The sequence below is a fragment of the Leptodactylus fuscus genome, chromosome 3, assembly GCF_031893055.1.
Source record: "Leptodactylus fuscus isolate aLepFus1 chromosome 3, aLepFus1.hap2, whole genome shotgun sequence".
Taxonomy (NCBI): Eukaryota; Metazoa; Chordata; class Amphibia; order Anura; family Leptodactylidae; genus Leptodactylus; species Leptodactylus fuscus.
The window spans coordinates 158,369,885-158,388,936 of record NC_134267.1 but is presented as its reverse complement, the minus strand read 5'-3'; the positions used below and the strand labels follow the sequence as shown (position 1 = coordinate 158,388,936).

The window sequence follows — 19,052 nt, the reverse complement described above, 5'->3', positions numbered from 1 at the left end:
TACTAGAAAGTCGACCACAAAGGCCCCTGTTTCTGACACCGCAATGTAATAAAGGTCTTAAGGTAAAGCTTCACTTTAAAGTATGACGGATAACAAAAACCAGGCAGCACATGGCTCATTAGGTTTATTGTAAATGCTAAAAACATTTTCATTATCCTAATACAATCTAGAAAAATAAATTTACAACTAGAAAACATATATTTACGGTTCATTAAATGACATAATCTGCTACAATTCTGTCTGCCGTACTAGACTGCTGATAGGGTAGTCATATATACTGCGTGTCCATTATTAAATGGTGTTTGTAGTGTGGGAATTTGATCTCCACCTTAAAGTTTTATCCTCTTTTCTGGTTTTGCTCTGCTGAGAGTCTGGCCGCGGTGTCATACTTCCAGGTTCTTCTCTTTGTGAATTACAGTATAGCATACACATTAAAGATAAGTGTTGTGTTAATTTAACCATTCCAACTATGGAGGCTCCTCCGATAAGCATTAATGTAGGCCAAAACAAGCAGTGAAATACCACAGTCCGGTCATACTTTTTAATCAGTATGACATCTTCTGGTTTGCTATCAGGCCGATGGAAACATGCAAAAGGAGTATCGTTCTTGCGCTCAAAATATAGTTTCACATCAAGCACCCCATCCAGCAAATCATTTTTGTCTCGTTGGCACTTAGGGACATAGAAGCACTGTGTAAAGAGACATTTCAGTTACATATGGCACCAATGTAATGGAAATTACATTAATCAAGCAACAAGAAGACCGCAAATGTGAACTATAAAAGGAACCTTAAAGGGATATTCCCATGTACATAACTATTTTTAAATGGAGCCAGCCTATCATTCAGATGCAATTTTTTTTTATCTCTAACACATAGGAATAGCCTTAAGCAAGGATATTCATCTCCTACCTTTAGATGTCTTCTCCGCGCCACTGTTCCATAGAAATCTGAGTTTTTGCCGGTATGCAAATGAGTTCTCTCGCAGCATTGGAGGCGGGCCTCAGCATTCAAACAGCACTCGGGGCGTCCCAAATGCTGCCAGAGAACTCTCCAGCGACGCCTCCATCTTCTTCAGGAACGTCCTCTTCCTGTGTCTTCTTCCAGCGCAGGCGGTGAAACTTTTGGGCCTTGGGCAGAGCCGACTGCGCATGTCCACAGGCGAGAGACCTAATTTGCATACTGGCGAAAACCCGGATTTCTACGGAACAGCAGAGCAGACATCTAAAGGTAGGAGATGAATAGCCTTTCTTAAGGCTATTCTGACGTGTTAGAGACAAAAAATTGCATATGAATGATAGGATCCCTTTAAATTTGTAGATAATTAAAAGTTAAACACTTTTGCAAATATAAGTAATTAAACAATTTGCAGAGTTTTAAAGATTTTCTCTAAATATCTTGTGGTCACAGTTTGAGATGAGCGAATAGTATTCGATCGAATACTCCCTTTGCATAGTTATTGGTGTACTCGGTTGAATACTACGCCGGAAATATTTGATTCCCCTCCCGCCTTCCCAGGCGCTTTTTTTTACAACAATAACTATGCAGGGGAGGTATTCGATCGAATATACTCGCTCATCTCTAGTCACAGTCTGTTATCTTGATCGGTTGCCAGTGGATACGACCATGAATGCAGGACCTTTCTAAGGTTAGAGAATCAGCCATGATTTCCTTATTGTGGCCGGGATATCTTCTCATACATTTAGTGTCCCTGCCTGATAAGCCATCTATAATAAGAAAATCATAGCTGGGTTCCTGACAGGTCCCAGACCATAGAACGTTTCTGCATTTGTGGTCGTATCCATTGGCAACCGATCAAGATAGCAGACTGTCACCACTAAGAAAGTTAGAGAAAATCTTTAAAACTCTGCAGAATTTTTAGCTACTTACTGTATATTTGCAAAAATGTTTAACTTTTAATTACCGTATCTACAAATATAGATATGATTGTGTTCATGAGAATACTCCTTTAAGGCTGAGGCCCTACGTTGCGGAAACGCAACTTTTTTTTATTGCAGATTTTGTTGTGGGTTTTTTGAGCCAAAGCCAGGACTGGATTGAGCAGAAGGTAGAAGTATAAGATCTTCCCATTTCCATAGTAGCCATTCTTGGCTTTGGCTCAAAAAAACGCAACAAAATCTGCAACAACAAAAAAAAGCTGTGTTTCCGCAATGTGGGGCATCAGCCTAAATAGGAATGAGTTACAGAGGGCTGCAGTACCAAATGTACAGTGCGGTGTCTGATAAGTGTATGTGTAAGGGCTCGTTCACATCTGCGTTCTTCTTTCCTTATTGCAGGTTTCCATTTCCTGCATAAAACAGATGCAGGAGACGGAAGCCTGCAGGAGACTTTCTCACCCATTCATTTGAATGGGTGAGAAAGCTGTCCGGCCGTGCGCGGCAGTGAGCGTTTTGCGCTCTCCGCCGCGAAACCGGGTTTTATAATCCGGACACAGTGTCGGACATGCAGTACTCTGTGTCCGGATAAAAAAATCCGGTTTCGCGGCAGAGAGCCTAAAACACTCACCGCCGCGCACGGCCGGACCCGGTCTATGGTTTCCGTCTTCTGCCATGCAGAAGACGGAAACCATAGTACGGACACATTGAACGCAGGTGTGAACCCAGCGTAAGTAATGTAATGTTACTCAATAACTTACTGACAGCTTTACTGTGAAGTTATGTCCTCCCCCCAAAGCACCAACACCAACTCTGCTCCTCTGATACACACAGTAGGGAGGATTTATTATCCTATCTACAACTTTTTTTTTTTTTTTGCATAGATGAATAGATGTGGCACAAGGCCCTATGGCTTGTGTCATACAGCAAATCTATGCCAGTTCTGAAAAAAAAAAAATATATATTCCTATTCACATCAAGAATAGAGGCTGAAAGAGGCGATGGTAACAGATAACATATGATGTTAGTATTTGGGGCTACATGTCAACCTGACTATTACATGTAACATGGCAATGGGCATCTACTTTAAGGAATCTCTTCAGATCTGTAAGTAGACTTACTTTAGGGTTTATCTGGACTGCTTCTTCATTGTAATGCAGGGCAGCCACATAGTCAGAACCCGACACATTCACCAGTATCTGAAGACAGGGATACTTGGATTGTCCATGGCAGTCAACACCACATGTGAAGGAACAGTCTATCCAGTCTTCCATGATATCAGTTTGGATAATAGTGCAGTTGGCCTCTTCATTCCAGACACTGGTAGACAATAAGAAGCTCTCCTCTGTTACTTGTACTCACATGACCATTAATCTCTACCGGTAATAATTTCTTATGTTAAAGGAGTATTCTGGTAATTACAAGGTAGAATCCTCTGATCGATGGGGATCCATCTGCTATTTATGACAATGGGGAACCCATGTGCCCCATATGAATGGAACAGCATATTGCTGATGTGCGCTGCTGGTCTATTCAATTCTATGGAACTATCAGAAATAGCTGAGAACAACCTGCAGCTTTGTGGATTTAAGACTTTTCCTAAATACACTGCTTCAGCAAAACTGCTTTGTTTGTCCACTATCTTACTTTATTCACTTCATTATGGACACTAGCACCTGGCCCCCTGCTCATTGCTGAGGGAGCCACATGACGTAGCTCCCTGCTGTGTGGGGGAAGAGAGGGGGGGGGGGCTGAGTGTACGGAGCCAGCCTGTGTCTGCACCACACATACACATCACATACACATCACCTAGCTCCCTGCTGTGAGATAGGGGGGTGGGGGTGGAATAAGTGCTGCTTTCTTATATAAAGCAGTCTAAATCCTACTGGGCTAAAGGACCTGGTCTCTCTGTTCACTAGGATACAGCTTTATTATATAGAGCAGGCTGCTAGTGGGCAGAGGAGCCAGGTCCTTTAGGAAACTCCATACAAGGTAAATCCAAGTCTACAGGACCTTTTGATGACATCACAGGCCCTTCAGTCATCCCATAGGATCACTGGGGGGGCGCTAGAAAATAATTAATTCTCGAAGTGGGCGGTAGACAAAATAAGTTTGAGAACCTCTGATCTATAGCAATGGTCTGTGCAAAGCTGACATGTCCTTCTATTGCTTTTAGTGAGATATTGTGTGTCTTGATATGTTTGTCATACATGAAGTTTTCCAGTTTTACTGTAGCTGGATAGAAAATAACTCCATGTTACAAGTCTCTATCCAACTTGCCAGGGGAATACATGATGACCATGCTCGGAAATTGTAGAGCACAGCGGGTTATCTGCCAGTGTAACTGCAGTGACTAACCTGCTGCGAGCATGGCACCAGCCTATGGGAAAAGTATGGTGGCAAAACCAATGCCATCCAATTAAAATCTGACTCTGAAGGAATCTGTGAAATCTATTTTGTATGCTGTAGAATGGAGGGCTAGGAACAAACACACAAAAGTAACTCAATGTGTTTTTTGTCCACTTTTTGTGTCTTCAACTATTTGATATTTATCAAATCTCTGTTGCCTGTCCATTTTCTTCGCCATCTATCAGACAGTCCCAGCTTAAAGTCAGGTTTCTAGCTCACATATGGAACCTACTGTTCATTATTACAATACAATTCTTGTGTTTTGCTCACCTGAGCATGAAAGGTTTCAAAATTGCGATCCCAAGCAAAAAGAACATGAGGACAGAAAGTCCCATCATAGTGAACCCCAACAGCATAGCCCTGTCTTCTCCAGCATTGGATACCTGTTTCTTCACCTTATCTGCGGCTCTCACACCATCGCTGCTGCTCTCTTTCCTTTTCGCCTTGCCAGGTATAGGAGAAAAGGCTTCCCTTAAAACAGCAGAAATTCTTGTTATCAGGTGCACATCTTTCTTTTTTTTTTTAACATCTTTATATTTTTCTATTACAAACAAAAATAAGGGGACGTCATATGGTCGAAACCTTTATAGGATAGACTTCGTTGCATTGTATCACTGTTCCAAGTCCACTGTGCCTACTTGCCTAGATTTCAGGTATAACTCACGCCAGCTTTCTTGCGTCAGTTATATCACATTTGTCAGGCTGCCTTGCTCTGCCCCACACCATCAATTTTCATAAAAATTAACAGGCGGGTTGCAGAAGGAGGGAAGTGCCACATCTTTGATGCCCACAGGTCCATGCACCAAAGATTTGTCACCAGTTTTTTGTCATAAGGGAATAGTAAATTTTCCCAATGTTTCCTGCATGCACAGGAGGTCAAACGCTCAATGTAGTTCTGCGGAAGCCAGTTAGAGTCCTGCTTTGTATGTCTGACCTCCTTTTCACACATGAAACATTGTATGCATCAGAGAGGAGGTCAGTGCTCTGGAGGGGAGCACATAACTTAGTAAATAAATGAAGCTGACAGTTATGCAATAACATTACGCTACACAAAGGTTCACTTTCCAACAGAATAGAGTTTGTAATAGAGTGTGTCTTTAAAGAGATATGCACTGATAAAGGATATAGAAAAAGGACTTTGCATGGACTGTGAATTGTTGGTTCAGGCAAATGGTAGCCTCCAGAACAAATCAGGGCAACCGAGCAAAGGATACATGAGGAATTAATAAATTAACAGACTATCTTTAAAGGGAACCTGTAAAATTAAAGGTAAAGTCTGATCTGCAGGCAGCACGATATAGAACAGAAGGAGCTCGCCAGATATATAGTTCTGCAGAAATTATTCATTACAACTTTTCATTCTTCATCATATCTCTGCTTCCCTGAGCTCAGGAGTCCAATAGGCGGTTCTTTTCATTGACTGGCATACAGAGATAACTGTCAGTCACTGAGTTGGACACGTCAATAGACTCTTAAGCAGAGAATAGCACAGATAAATGACAAGTTAGAGAATCTTTAATCACAAAACTATATATCAATCTGCTCTATAACATGCTGTCTGCAACTTCATCATAGAATACTTTCATAGGAACCGCAGCAAATGAATGAGAAACTGCAAGAACAAATCCACACCTTGGAGGAGAAGGAGCAGAAGCCACAAGGTTCACTTCCAGCTATAAGGAGTGCAATACAGGCATTTGTTTGCATTTGTTCCTTACCTTCTAGGATCCAGCGATGGGCAGTCAAGGAGGAACTAAAGTGCTACAGATATAGCTCCATAGATAAAATGAATTAGCTGAGTTTAAAGAGTTTCCATGTATTCCAGGAGGAATAACAGAGGAACATCTCAACAGAGATTCACAACTAATATTTCATGGGTAATACAGAGATTTACTATAACAGACAGATCACTGATAGGTCAGAAAAGCCAACAACTCCTCTATTAATCTTCCCTTATATTATTTATTATCATTAAGATTAATTTACATAGGAAGAGGAGTTATGCACATACCAATACTAAAATCATGTACAATAAACATGTACTAACTGCGTGACTGGTACAGAGGAGAGAGGACCCTGTCCTCCAGGGCTTACAATCTACAATGGAAGGAGACAGTAGGTTAGGGTAAAAACTGCTCATAACATAGTATTGTGGCATCAGGGTTATATATTGTAGCCATTCCTGAAAAGGAGGGGTTTAAGCTGCTTTAGAGGAGTTCGAATTTGGTGCACACTCTTAAGGGTTGGGATAGTGAATTCATATGGAGGGTACAAGAGATGTATCTTGGAGATCGTTGTGTGAAGAACAGATAAGAGGAGAACAAAGAAGGAGGTCTTTTGAGGAGGTATCAAGAGATTTGGTCAGACATGTATAGAGAGGATATCCTTATCTGACATTAATGGTTTGAAATCAATATACTAGGCAATGGGTAGCAAGTGAAGGGATTGACAGAGACAAAAAGCAGAGAAGGAACAAGAGAAAAGGAAGAGTTGAGGATGGATTGGAGGTAAGCAAGAGTGATAAATGGGATGCCACCAAGAAGGATGTTACAGTAGTCGGTTGATGAGATATGAAGGGATCCATTTTGAATGAGCAGGGACAGATTGAATATTTTAGCCAGACAAAAGATTTAGAATGAATAATGTTTTTGTCTTTGGCAGTCGTGGGGTTGATAGCCAGATTGTAGCTATTCAAAAAGTGAGATGAAGGAGTGGTGGGAGGACAGATCAAGATTGATACGTTGTTCAAGAAGTTTTGAAGTAAATGGAAATATATTTGAGCAGGTATCTTACAGCTGCTCAGAAAAATTATATCATTCTTGAACATTAGTGCTTGCCAATGACATGGGCCCCTCAATCCCTGAGAATCTACTTACTGGGTTTTCATTTCAGGTTGATTAAAGACCATTCCTCTCTTACATGGATGTGACAGGCTAAAGAGAGAAATGCAAAAGTCACAAAGTGGTTTCTTACTTTGCAAAATTTCAAACGTTCAATGGACATAGATATGGAGTGGTTCAGGGTAACGCAGATGCTCTGCCTAAATGCACTGCCTTGTACTCAGTGTCTGGTTCTACTGGGTCAAACGAAAGAAGAGGCTATATAAGGGAGTCAGGTAAGGTCTATGTAGGTCTATTTGGTCAATCATGACAAACACTGTATTTTCAGCTGAAAATATCCAAACTGATAGATCACATTTTTGGGAGACAGAAGTTTGGTGTCAGCCATCGCATGTAATTTCTAGATGATTCTTGGCCAAAATGGTTAGAATTGGCTGACATTTATCTGACACGTCTGGGAAACTTTTAGGCTCCAGGAAATATTTTGTTTTTAGGCAGACAGCTCAAGGTCACATTTTAGAAAAGCAGGAAAAGAGATTAGAGACTGATAGAGAGCAAGTAGGATGAGTCCCTTAATCGGAAGGCAGTCTTAGGTATTAGGCCAAGGCATCTATCTATCTATCTATCTATCTATCTATCTATCTATCTATCTATCTATCTAGAAATCAGGACCAGCACTATGTAAAAAATACAGGTGAGTGCAAGCCCCTGGACTTGCTAATAAAAAATAAAGATATAATCGGGTAGAACTCCAATATTCTTCAAAAGTCTGGATTTATTTCATGTACTCATGTTTTCAAGTCTAGCTAAAAGTTCTTTATCTAGATGCGCACTTAACCACTTGCACACAATAAGGCAGATTTGTTAAGAGTGGGCAAAAAAAATTTTTTTGCCTTTTTGCCATTAGGGGTAAAGTTTGCAAAGTAAAAGAGTAAGTAAAGAGATGGGTTCTCTAGAACATTTTAAAGGGGCTCTATCATTGGGAAAGGTAATTTTTAGATAAGCAAATCCTTGCATAGCCTTTAGAAAGGATATTCCACACATACCTTTTGTATGTAAATTGCCTCAGTAGATTTGGAATAAGTCCATTTTTATACATATGTGGCCATGTTGCAAACCCACTGCTCCTCCGCAGGTCCCGACAGTTAGTTAGCCCCCCCCCCTTCCCGGCCTCATACCTTTAGTGATGCAGGCCGGCTCCTGCACGGCGAGGCCGCAGGAGCCGGCCTGTTCCGATGACAGCCGGGAGCCTAATGAAGGCTCCCAGGCCTGTCATAGATATATATTACTATCGCGGCTGGTCTATGACACTCCGCGATAGTAATGTATAGAATCTCCCATAGACGGCAATACACTTGTATTGCCGTCTATGGGACTTGCAATCAAATGATTGCAGGTTCAAGCCCCCTAGGCGGGGGATAATAAAATAGTAAAAAAAAAAAAAAAAAAACACTTAAAAAAAATATAATAAAAAATAAAATAAATAAAAGTTCACCTCCTTTCCCTAGAATACATATAAAAGTATAACATTACTGTGAAACATATACATTAGGTATCCCTGTGTCTGAAAATGCCCGGTCTACACCTGGCCCCACAAAAAAAACGCCCTATACATCCCCGTACAGCTGCAGGGTCACCTGTCAATGTGGCCTTGCAGCTGTTCCAAAACTACAACTCCCATATCTTAAATATTTTACCATTTTTTGCCTGAAAATTTTTTTTCCCTATTTTTCTCCTCTAAAACCTGGGTGCGTCTTATAGTCCAGTGCGTCTTATAGTCCGAAAAATACGGTAACTTTTCACATCACTTATTGAACACATGGTGTTCTAATTCCATCCATCTTATGCCTGGCTAGAAATGTAATAACTCAAAGTACATTATAAAGCTGTTGAAGTTAGTAACCTGAGCACTCAGGCATTATGGCTGTGCCCGAGGAGCCTATTGCAAATAATGCTTCCCAGTCCATTGGGTGTATATATTAAACAATAAGTCTAGTGCTAGCGAAAGAAATACATGTCATACAGTAAGTGTTCCTCAAAGGCTTGTATATAAATAGTGTATGATGGCTGTGGTGGTTGGTAAGGAGATCTGTGACCAAGGTAAACAAGATAAGCATTGCTTTGCCTAGAAGATACATGCTGAGGAGTAATTCTGGTGGTAGATGGAAATCAAACAACATTTTGTATGAAAAGACCATAAGCAGAGTACACTAGGCTGTCATTTACAGTATATATAGCATTGATGGTGTTATACAAGAGTCAAGATCTGTCTTCCAGAGTAAAATGTGTTATATAATATACTAGTTAATATTTTATGGGTATAGATACCGCCATTTGTTGAAACGCTGGTATTTTTTCCCACATGTGCATAAATTCTTTAGAGAACATTCACACCTTTGTACAATGTCTCTGCTTTTAGTAATACAGATTGGATTTTGAAAGTTAGAAGTAGTACACGTTCTTCAAGTACAGTAGTGTATTCCTATGAATACGGCCTCCAGACAATACAATGTACTAGAGAGCATATTATCTACACGTATAGCTCTGTCAAAGTCTCTTGTGATTTCCTCTCCTATTGAGATATAGTAGCGTATTGTACGGAGTTTTATTGTAGTAGAAAGCATTCTTCTCTTACATAATGGTCTTACTATATATCGTTTACTTTTATGATGACTGGCCTCTTATTATTGAATGTCATAAAGGATTTAAACCATTGGAGTTCAGCAGTCAGAGCAATTGCCAATTTTTTGACAACTTTTCCACTTCTATCAGGTCTTTTTTTTTTTTCAGTAGTAAAGAGGCTATCCCAACTGGTAAACCCACAATTTATATATCCTATTAGTAGGGATAGCCTAGAAATGTGTGTTCTTTGCCCTAGGTTTCAAGCCAAACACATGGAAGCCATCATGTAGGCTCAGGTTTATTGATAAACTCTCCACTCATATAGAGTATTGTACAGTGGAAAAGTGTATGCTGTCTTCATATATCTCTATAAGTCCTGCAGTAAAGGGAAAGGAAGCTGACGGATTGTATTTTCCAGCTTTCAAAGCCTTTTAACTATTTTTGCCATCAGGAAAATACACCCCCCTTTGCTAACCTAGACCACCAGTGAATGTGAACTTAGCAAGATAATCGGGATAAAAACAGCCAATGTTTACATTGCAGGCTGCATTCGGATGAATAGGCAACAATAATGGGAATGCTCAAGAACCACAAGAACTGGACCGCACTGGGAGGTACTGGAGCACTGGGGACAGATGAGTATAGTTGGTTTTTTTCACTACCCCAGCCTATTTAAAAAATAAAATTATCGCATGGACAACCCCTTTAAGTACTGACCTAAGTACAGTCGTGTAAGATTGTGGTTATTTTGTCACAGGGACAATTCAGCCTCAATACAGAAACCAATAAAACATGCTAAATATTCAATATACAGATATGAGTTATAACTATGGCTACACAAGTGATTACATTGATTAATATTAGGTCTTCATTTGGAACCTTCCATGTAATGGCCAATTAGTTGCCAACTATCCCAAATTTGATGGGTCATTGTTGGTTGGAGCCACAGTTTGGGGGTAGACCCAGGGCAGTTGGGGGCAGGCCTATGGATGGTCAGGGGCAGGACCTAAATGCCCCTATATTGTCAACCAAAAAATTGTTAAGTATGATAATTGGGTTATACAAAGTTAGGAAGAAGCAACAGTGAGATAAAACAACTGAATATGCAATTTGGTCATTCCTTTTAGTGAAGCATGAATGTGAATAGTGATACACTATTAGTATTAGTAAATCTTTAGCAATATTTGTCACTTATCATCCCTAATAATAAAAATCTATTAATGTAGAAGGGATTTAGGCCACAAAGAGTGGAATGTAAAAAGAGGAAAATGCTCAAAGAAATTCTGATCAAACATTCTAGGTCTAAATAAGAATACAGAGTTAGAATGGTTTTATATTTAAACCCATGTGCCCAAAACTTTTCACTCATTTTCATTCATCTGCCCTTCGGTTAAAAGGAAGACTAACTTAATAATGGATTTATTAGACCTATAGACAACACATTGTGTAATATGAAATGCACATGCACCTCTCACCTTATGTAACGCCTGCGACTCCCTTGTAGGGTAATCTGGATGGGCACACTAAATGACTGCCTCTGTGCTACTGGTGGCATCCACATCTCTTCTCTGAACAATGCCATCAATAGACAGTATGTAATACATGCAAGGTCCTAAGTCCATGCTCTGGCTATTAGTGCCGCATATTTTCCAGCGTAGCTCCAGCATGTAGACCACCAAAGACATCTGCTAGTGCTTCTTAGCTCCCATTCTAGCACAGTTCAGATCAATATGCTTGAGCAGTAAAGAATAAAGTAAAGCAGCCTTGGTGCCAAAGACGTGTTTGTCTCTTGTGAAGATGCAAGGCTTCTAATTAACACTTGTGTCATTTTACAGCATCTTGTGTCACTAACATGTTTCTATAGAAACACTTATCCCACTGGGAAGTTTAGTGTCTCAAGAGCTCAGTGCAAACTGCAAGGGAAGGGCCTGCCTTCTTGTACAGCTGGCTCACATACAGAGTCCCAGATATCACATATGTCTGTAGGCCAGGGCTCATCTGGAGCTCCAATTATAACCAACGTAATATATAATTAGGTAACTACTCGTAAACTAGTTTACAATAAGCTACTGCAGAATCATAAGATTACAGCACATGCTGAGGATGACCTGACAGCAATCCTGACTGCCCTGCTTTAGTCATTTCCCATGAAATAATGTTAATGCAGCAACTGCTTCGGTTTTATGAATCAAAGGGGTTTTCCGAGCAAAAAAAAAAAAATTGTTTTTTGTTTTCTTTTTAAATGTCTGTTAGTACTACTAATGGGTTAATAAATGCACCCATATAACTTTTAGTGTGTTTTGAGTGAGGGGGTGTCTCTGGGGTCTGCTGGTATCTCCTGCTTTTGTTTACATGCTCAGCTTCCTGCTATGCAACTTCCTCACTAACTCTCTCACCTTACTCCCCCTCCTTCCTTTGCCCCTCCATACACCCCCTCCCTGTTTCTCTAACTACCTGCCCTTCCCTACCTACTCAGCCCAACCCCCAACCCATATTATATACTTACCCCTCTATGCTTCTTCTGGTGAGACGGCCCCACCTCCAGTACTGCTCCTGTACTCTTCCTTCTCAGCAGCGATGATCCTCCTCTACTGCGCATGCGTGGAAGCACAGTAGAGGTGAATGACCAGCGGCGGCACACACAGTGAAGAAGAGCGCACACAGACAGACTCATTACAGGAGGAGGAGCCATCTTGCTGGAAGAAGCCTAAGTAAGTGGACTGGATCAGTACTAGTGACGATCCATTTCCAAAATGGGAAAATGGATCATCACCGGAAAATCAGAAAATGTCCCTGGGACAGTCACTATTCATTTTTGATAATTGGAATTATTTAGAAAGTGGGAAGGGGAAGGGTGTTTAGAGTAGTGTAAGGGTTTCAAGTTATCCCAGAAAAGCCCTTTAAGGATATGGCAGGAAGTGGTAGAAGAGAGTCAGACAGTCTTTGAACATCTAGATGGTAACATTTCGATGTGAGTACACTAACTTCTGGACTGGTAGGGTAGTTGAAGACGGAAGAATGGAAAAGTAAGCACGTTGTGGTCAGATAACAGTACAGGAGTGTTAGAGAGGTTATTTAGAGAACAGATGTGAGTAAAAATTAGGCCTAGCATGTGTCCCTCTTTGTGGGTTTTTATGGAGACCCACTGAGAGCGGCCAAAGGTGGAGACGAGTGACAGGTGTTTCAAGGTGGCTGAATGGCAGGTAATGAGTGGTCAAAAGAGATGAAGGTGAGGGAAGGTAGAGGTGGAGATGGAGAAAGAGCACTTATTTCACTGTGGGGGGTGTTGGTAAAGTGAAAACCGCCATAAGATAGAGTAGCAGAGAGCGTCATGTCAGATGGAGTCATCCATGTTTTCATTAGACCAGGATCAGGGGATAATAACGCTCCTTAGGGAGAGTGTGCCCCTTCACAGGCATAAGTAAGTCCCCATACGCCTGTGAAGGTGCACACTCTCCCTAAGGAGAGTTATTATCCCCTGATCCTGGTCTATAGTCTCTCACCCTGCCAAACTAGTATCCCTACGCTGTGCTGAAGAGATCCAACAGATCGAAACAGTGCTGTCCACAGCTGGGAATCTGTTCCTTTTGGAATAGAAATACTAGTTTGGCTAAACCTCACATCATTGCATTAAGTCTTGTTGAAAAAGTCGTGCATGATGTTTAAGGGGGCTGCCCCTAGAGGGCAGCAAGCAGAGGCACTTTTTCCTATTTATATCCGCATATTTTTTCATTAGACCAAGGATAGATAGGTTACATGGGATAAAGAGTTTGTGAATATTTGTTAGTTTATTGCAAACAGAACAATATTCCATAGAGCCCCAAGGAGAGGAACAGAAGGGAGAGAGAACAGATGAATAGGTTGGAAATTTCAGGATTTGATGGTGGATAATAAGTGATAGGAGGGAGATATTACGGTGGAAATTTGCTGAGGGGAACAAGGATTAGGAGATATCTCAGTAGCGTTGGGCATTTGTTCAGTGTGTGTGGTGTAAGCATTTACGCATGAGAGTTCAGAGAGAGGTCTGCAGAAAAGGCAAGATGGGTGGCTAAGATGGAAGGAGAGAGATGGCAAATTGTTTTCTGGGTGTAGGAGTATGGGGGAACTGGAGGAGTTTTAAGAATAGTGGAACAATAACTGCGATAGTTATTAAAAACATTTTTGTTAAATATATTATTAAATGTATAATAGTAATAATACTTACTGGTAGCTTCCTTCTGTTCACATCTGGTTTAATGCTGGTATAATTTAATTGTACACTTAAAGGGGTGGTCCAGGGAGTATTTATTCACTTACTTGGTCTAGTAGAATGCTTTTGATAGATCTGAGGGTTCTGATGACATCACAACCCCCGGGTCATGTGATTGGAGGCAGTGTTTGCCTTCCTAGGTCACTCTGCCCTCTCCCTCTTCCCCCATTATCACAGGTAATTATGCTATGGGGGCTTGATGTATAATAGCTTCCATAGCATAGGTAACTATTTGCCTATGACATCTGGGAAGAAGGGAGATGGAGCAACCCAGGGAGCCAAACATTGCCTCCAATAACATGACTGGGGTTGTGACGTCGCCAAAAACTCTGGGTCCATCAAAAGCATTCCCGCCAGACCATGTAAGAGAATAAATACTCTTCAGAAAACCCATTTAAGAGTTGCACTTAGAAAGCTGTACAGCAAAGACAAAGGTCTAAAAGGACCACAAGTCAAACATTTAAAGAGGACCTTTCACCGATTGGGGCACAGGCAGTTCTATATACTGCTGGAAAGCTGACAGTGCGCTGAATTCAGTGCTCTGTCGGCTTTCCCGATCTGTGCCCAGGGTAAAGTGCTATCGGTCCCGGGACCGTAGCGCTTTACAGTCAGAAGGGCGTTTCTGACAATTAGCCAGGGACGCCCTCCTGCCCAGCAGCGCCTATCGCGCTGTACTGTGGAGCGGGGAGGAATGCCCCCTCCCCTCCTGATAATGCTCGTCTATGGACGAGCACTGTGAGCAGAGGGAGGGGGGCATTCCTCCCCGCTCACACAGCACAGCGCGATAGGCGCTGCTGGGCAGGAGGGCGTCCCTGGCTAATTGTCAGAAACGCCCTTCTGACTGTAAAGCGCTACGGTCCCGGGACCGATAGCACTTTACCCTGGGCACAGATCGGGAAAGCCGACAGAGCACTGAATTCAGCGCACTGTCAGCTTTCCAGCAGTATATAGAACTGCCTGTGCCCAAATCGGTGAAAGGTCCTCTTTAAGCAGCTTGGATAGACTAGAGTAAGACAATGTGTGAGCAAAAGAAGGAGGGTGACAAGATAAAACTGAGATGCAGACAGAAAGGAAACAGATGCAAATTGATACAAGAAATTAAAGCAGCATGTCGACAGACACAGAACGGGAATATTTATACACAAACATACCAAGAGAAATACAAAAGTGGATCAAACTACGGTACTTCAAATTTGTTCTTCTTCAACTCTATAAAAGTGACATACAGAAAAAAAAGTGTGATGTGTATCACTGTAATGTGCCTGGTAACACAGGGGTGACAGTTGAATATGTTTTAGGAGGTGGTAGACCCCCTTTATTATTTTATAACATGGCAACATTTTCTCTACGTCTGTGGGGTACACAGGCTCACATCTGTCTTGGATCAACAGAAAGGTATAATAGCCACAGAAAGTGTAAGGTGAGAGCCTGCATCATGGGACATTGTAAATACACGTTTGTGTCTCTTGGTTGTGACACTGCTCTTAAAATGCAATGTCAAATGTCAAAAAAATGGAATGAAAATGTTAAAGTGGTGATCTATAAAGAATATAAACGTTGAAAAAGTTAAATTCAGTTACAAATCTTTTTATATTACAATTCTTTATACTTAAAGACATAAAGTCAACGTAAACATGAACAACAAACATAAATACAGTCCTATGAAAAAGTTTGGGCACCCCTATTAATCTTAATCATTTTTTGTTCTAAATATTTTGGTGTTTGCAACAGCCATTTCAGTTTGATATATCTAATAACTGATGGACACAGTAATATTTCAGGATTGAAATTAGGTTTATTGTACTAACAGAAAATGTGCAATATGCATTAAACCAAAATTTGACCGGTGCAAAAGTATGGGCACCCTTATCATTTTATTGATTTGAATTCCCCTAACTACTTTTTACTGACTTACTGAAGCACAAAATTGGTTTTGTAACCTCAGTGAGCTTTGAACTTCATAGCCAGATGTATCCAATCATAAGAAAAGGTATTTAAGGTGGCCAATTGCAAGTTGATCTCCTATTTGAATCTCCTCTGAAGAGTGGCATCATGGGCTACTCAAAACAACTCTCAAATGATCTGAAAACAAAGATTGTTCAACATAGTTGTTCAGGGGAAGGATACAAAAAGTTGTCTCAGAGATTTAACCTGTCAGTTTCCACTGTGAGGAACATAGTAAGGAAATGGAAGACCACAGGGACAGTTCTTGTTAAGCCCAGAAGTGGCAGGCCAAGAAAAATATCAGAAAGGCAGAGAAGAAGAATGGTGAGAACAGTCAAGGACAATCCACAGACCACCTCCAAAGAGCTGCAGCATCATCTTGCTGCAGATGGTGTCACTGTGCATCGGTCAACTATACAGCGCACTTTGCACAAATAGAAGCTGTATGGGAGAGTGATGAGAAAGAAGCCGTTTCTGCACGTACGCCACAAATAGAGTTGCCTGAGGTATGAAAAAGCACATTTGGACAAGGCAGCTTCATTTTGGAAACAAAAATTGAGTTGTTTGGTTATAAAAAAAAGGCGTTATGCATGGCGTCCAAAAAGAAACAGCATTCCAAGAAAAACACATGCTACCCACTGTAAAATTTGGTGGAGGTTCCATCATGCTTTGGGGCTGTGTGGCCAATGCCGGCATCGGGAATCTTGTTAAAGTTGAGAGTCGCATGGATTCCACTCAGTATCAGCAGATTCTTGAGAATAATGTTCAAGAATCAGTGACGAAGTTGAAGTTACGCCGGGGATGGATATTTCAGCAAGACAATGATCCAAAACACCGCTCCAAATCCTCAGGCATTCATGCAGAGGAACAATTACAATGTTCTGGAATGGCCATCCCAGTCCCCAGACCTGAATATCATTGAACATCTGTGGGATGATTTGAAGCGGGCTGTCCATGCTCGGCGACCATCTAACTTAACTGAACTTGAATTGTTTGTCCAAAATACCTTTATCCAGGATCCAGGAACTGATTAAAAGCTACAGGAAGCGACTAGAGGCTGTTATCTTTGCAAAAGGAGGATCTACTAAATATTAATGTCACTTTTCTGTTGAGGTGCCCATACTTTTGCACCGGTCAAATTTTGGTTTAATGCATATTGCACATTTTCTGTTAGTACAATAAACCTCATTTCAATCCTGAAATATTACTGTGTCCATCAGTTATTAGATATATCAAACTGAAATGGCTGTTATAAACACCAAAATATTTAGAACTAAAAATGATTAAGATTAATAGGGGTGCCCAAACTTTTTCATAGGACTGTATATTGATGGTTGCCTAACTTAAATGCAAAGCTTGCCAGCCACCGATCTATACATTTACTCTAGTGCACATATAATCCTGTAGATCCCATGTCATTGTATTTTCCAATTGAGATCCTTTTCACTGTTTTATCTATAAAGTGTTTTGATAAAGAGATATAAATCAATTCAAGCTATAGATTGTGGGTCACGTATGGTCACCTCCAAAAACACTTGTATCAGTTTTATTTATATCTTTGTTATTCATAAATATCCCATATGATGCTCCAAAAATTTTATGTAATCCCTTTCTTATCATTTTTATATACAATATTATATAGATGCTTCACACCCATCATAAAAATAAATATAATAACATTCACAAACAATTCCTTTGTAGGATTAAATTGAGAATTCGGATAGTAAATGATTTAACAGCACCAGATGCAGAGAAATATATGAAGTCTATGCAACTTTTACTTATTAAAATTTACATTGCGATATTAATACTTCATTTTGTATATGGACATTGTACAAACCTACATACTGAAACAAAATATTCCTAACAGAGCCATTGAAATATTCATCCTGTTGGAAACAAAATGTTATGTTTGGTAATAACAATGACTTACAGAAGCAAACAGTATTGTCCACCTCACATTAGACTTCTCTTACACAAAGGTGCTTTTTCACATTTTGATGCAGTTTTTTAAGCCAAAATTAGGAACAGTTATAATAATTGTACCGTCCACTCCTGGCATTACTGTTAAAAACTGATTTAAATTGGCATGTGAAAAAGGACTCTAGCAGTGCTATGAAGTCATTGGAGTCATTTCCACTAAGGTGTCAAATCTAGAACTAATCCTCTTTGATTGCTACTTAGTTTCACCGCCTGAAGTTTTAATCACAGTCACCACACCATATACATATCTGCACACACCCAGCCTGGTCAAATGGAATACTTTACCCGAAAAGAAGAATAAAGAGCCATCGGCTTGCTTCTGTGCTGGCATCTTTTTGCTTGTCATCTTTCATACACTCTTGATTAATCTTTGCTTAAAATCCCCCTGAAAGAATTTAGACCTGAAGCTTTTGTATCTCTGAATAAGTTGCCTTGCCAAGGATTTTTTTTCACATCAGCCTGACCGACCTGTGAATAATTGATGACTATTTTGTTGTCTCTGGCTGAACGGGATAAAATTGTACATAATCTTTTTGTGTTGAAGAGTAAGGAAGCTTTAGCTACACAGTAGCTCATACATATTTTACAAGGTGGCATCTGGTTTTGCTTTTCTAGCAGGCCACTAAAACCGTGAAATGGAGTAACGCAACCAGCAATGTGCCTGGGTGAAATAATGACTTTACTTTTCAATGGTATCAAAGAGGTGACATTAGCAATTAATCTGCTATCATGTTAATTCATTGCTATCAATATGGGCAATTAACTCTGCAGGATATAGTAACAATATGATGTCTGTAGAACATGAATCATTCTTGCAATCATTTGATTTTTTTCAATGCCTTTAAAATGAAATAAAATAATGAAAACACTTTGCAAATTGTTTAAACTAAAAATATTTTAGAGGAAAATTTCTTTAAAGGAAAAATAGCATATAGTATAGGAAGTATTCATACAAATGCCGTAAAGAGGGATAAAATGTAGAGATGAGCGAGTACTATTCGAAATTCCCATTTCAAATAGCACGCACCCATAGGAATGAATGGAAGCGGCCGGCACACAGACTTTGCCGGCGGCCGGCCGCTTAACCCCCTGCGTGCCGGCCGCTTCCATC

At 40.4% G+C, this 19,052-nt stretch overlaps 1 protein-coding gene across 1 annotated transcript; it reads right to left on the bottom strand.

Moving 5' to 3' along the window:
• Window positions 1–235: 235 nt before the first annotated feature.
• Window positions 236–18,287, bottom strand: KCNMB3 (potassium calcium-activated channel subfamily M regulatory beta subunit 3). The gene is made up of 4 exons (XM_075269558.1): window positions 18,227–18,287; window positions 4,574–4,844; window positions 3,016–3,214; window positions 236–690 (listed from the first exon to the last, which is right to left on the bottom strand). The coding sequence occupies exons 1-4, from the start codon at window positions 18,285–18,287 to the stop codon at window positions 292–294; spliced, it is 930 nt and encodes a 309-aa protein (XP_075125659.1). The 3' UTR covers window positions 236–291.
• Between the last annotated feature and the right edge of the window lie 765 nt (window positions 18,288–19,052).